The sequence below is a fragment of the Primulina eburnea genome, chromosome 11 (assembly GCF_022965805.1).
Source record: "Primulina eburnea isolate SZY01 chromosome 11, ASM2296580v1, whole genome shotgun sequence".
In the NCBI taxonomy this organism is placed as follows: domain Eukaryota; kingdom Viridiplantae; phylum Streptophyta; class Magnoliopsida; order Lamiales; family Gesneriaceae; genus Primulina; species Primulina eburnea.
In genome coordinates this window covers 33,853,481-33,856,057 of record NC_133111.1, presented here as the reverse complement: position 1 = coordinate 33,856,057, position 2,577 = coordinate 33,853,481, and the positions used below count along the sequence as shown (strand labels likewise).

Sequence of the window (2,577 nt, the reverse complement as noted above, 5' to 3'; positions counted from 1 at the left end):
ACATAAAATGCAAGTTTTCACTAATTTTGTTTATAGATAGATAAAGTATTAATGATTAAAATAAATTAATTTTGGATTGTTACAAAAATCTAAATCCCATGTCAAATATATATTTTGTATGATATATATATTGGGACAATTGTATTAAAATCCCTAATACCACTTCAAAGTTTGTGTTCAGTCACTAGTGTAAAACAAATATATTCTCACTCCCTAACAAAACCATTTCATATGTTTTAACTCCCTCGTAAGCATGAAATTACCTAATTGATCTCATTTTTAATTAAAACTCATTTTTACCCTTAAAATCCCTAACACCATCTGTATTTGGGATTTTAATACTATTACCCCAATCCCCCATCGGCTTCGTGAGAAGAAATCCCATGGTGGGTCTGTGTGAAACCTCATTTACTTGAAGCTCAAAGAAGGGAACAAAAAGTGAAGGTGAGTTTCTTTCCTCAAACTTTCTCATTTTTTCGTGAAATTCCAGCTTTTAGGTAGTTCGTGAAATTCCAGCTTTTAGTGAGTTTGTGTTTATTTGTTTCAATTTAATGATTCTCTTATGTTTTTTAATTGTTATCGTGTGTTTTTTATTGTTTTAAATCAATTATTTATTTGAATTCCACCGATTGAATTTCGAAAATGTAGGGTTTTGTATTATGATTGTTTTTTAGAATAACGTAAAAGCAATTCAAGTATCTTGTGGTCTTAATCATACGGCTGCCTTATTTGAATACAAAGCAGTGTAAAGATGAATGCAGAAATTATTTTTGATTTTTCGATTAATGCAATTTTATCCTCAATTTTTATGTTTTAGTTCTTGAATGATAAAGTTGTTAATTTTGTTTAAAAATTTTCTGAAAATTCTTTAAAGTCTTGAAATGTGCATATCAATTACTTTTGTATGTTTTTTGTATTAGGTGCAAAATGCAATATGAAAGTGGGTCTTGCAACCTGTCGTTTTTGGGTAGCTGTAAATGCAAGAAACGGTTGTTTGTGATTTCAATTTTCAGCGGTTGTAATTTGCTGGACATTTTTGAGAGGCTTGGAAAAAATGTGCTGAGATTACTCCTGAAGCTATGATTCTACAATACGTAGCCCCCCAACACAAGATGAACGTGACTTTGAATGACGATGATGATGTCCTAAATATGATTCATCTTCATATGTGTATGAAGCTCTGCATGATTGAATTGAGGGCAGAGAGTAAAAATGAACATGTCCGCAACCAAAATATTCGGAGGTAAAATATATTAGATTTATGTCCTTGTTTAGTTTTGATAATTTTTTTATATTTTAATTTATCAAGCATGAAATTGTGCACTAGTTGAGATTATTGTGGTTATATAATTTGTTCTATGTTATAATAATATAAATATGTTTTGTTGTCATGATATGAATTATTTGACGATACTAATATTATTTACATTCCATACTTTGAATTTTTTATGTTAAGTTATTTTTGTATCTTGCACTTAACAAGTTTATATCATATTGGTAAGGGTTGATGAGGAAGACAGACAGAGAAATAGTGGTAACGAAGCTGATCAAGCCACTTTGAGCAATACACTAGATGCTTGGATTAATTGCATTCGTGGTGTAGGTCAAACATTCAAAGATGCTGCTGACTTTAGAAGATGTGTTAAAAATTATGTTGTTTCTACAAGACGTTCATTTTCGTACAGAAAGAATGATAGCGAAAAAGTCACTGTTACTTTTACTGACACTAGTTGTGGATGGAGAATTTATGCTTCTAACTACAAAGCATACAATATATTTGCGATCCGAAAATGCAATTTAGAGCATACATGTGGTGAGAATAATCTACGTAGTAGAGGACATCCTAGAGCAGATGCAACATGGATAGCTAATGTGGTGAAAGGCAAACTTATAGGAGAGCCCTCTTATCGTCCTTGTACAATTCAAAAAGACTTACAAAGAGATTATGTTGTAGAGTTATACTATCGCAATGTGTGGAAGGGCAAGGAGTTAGCGATGCATGATATTCATGGCACAGATGAGGGATGCTATGATAGACTAAGATGGTATTGTCGAGCTGTTAAAGAAACGAATCCTGGAAGTGTTGCTGAGTGTGAGATTGATATTGAAACTAACAATTTTAAACGACTGTTCATTTGTTTGTACGCATGTGTAGTTGGTTTTGTTACTGGTTGTAGACCGTTGATTTTTTTGGACGGGACTCATATAAAGAATAAGTTTAAAGGTTGTATCCTACTTGCTGTGTCGAAGGATGCCAATGATGATCTTTTCACAATTGCTTATTCTGTAGTGGACGCGGAAATGATATTAATTGGGAATGGTTTTATTATCATCTGAGAAGTGTTTTGCTTTCGTGTCAAAGCATTCCATTCAATTAGTACACGTTTTTCTCTGACAGACATCCTGAGATTATCAAGGTAGTTAATCTACTATTTATGGGCAGTCACCATGCGTACTGCTTGAGACATTTAGTTGATAATTTTGTGAAAGTGGTACATAATCAATTACTTATTTTTATGTAGAACGTTCTTTTTTTTATATGTATAAATAGATGTATTTAATCTGATTTTTTTTGTA

General features: G+C 31.8%; 1 protein-coding gene across 1 annotated transcript; it reads left to right on the top strand.

The window, feature by feature from the left end:
• The first annotated feature begins 675 nt into the window (after positions 1 to 675).
• LOC140805550 (uncharacterized) lies at positions 676 to 2,337 on the top strand. Its single transcript, XM_073161815.1, has 2 exons — positions 676 to 1,243; positions 1,503 to 2,337. The coding sequence occupies exons 1-2, from the start codon at positions 1,080 to 1,082 to the stop codon at positions 2,335 to 2,337; spliced, it is 999 nt and encodes a 332-aa protein (XP_073017916.1). The 5' UTR covers positions 676 to 1,079.
• The last annotated feature ends 240 nt before the right edge of the window (positions 2,338 to 2,577 follow it).

Coding starts and splice junctions, on each gene's coding strand:
- LOC140805550 (XM_073161815.1), top strand. CDS start 1,080: ATGATTCTACAATACGTAGCCCCCCAACACAAGATGAACGTGACTTTG. Junction 1,244..1,502: donor CGCAACCAAAATATTCGGAG/GTAAAATATATT, acceptor CATATTGGTAAG/GGTTGATGAGGAAGACAGAC.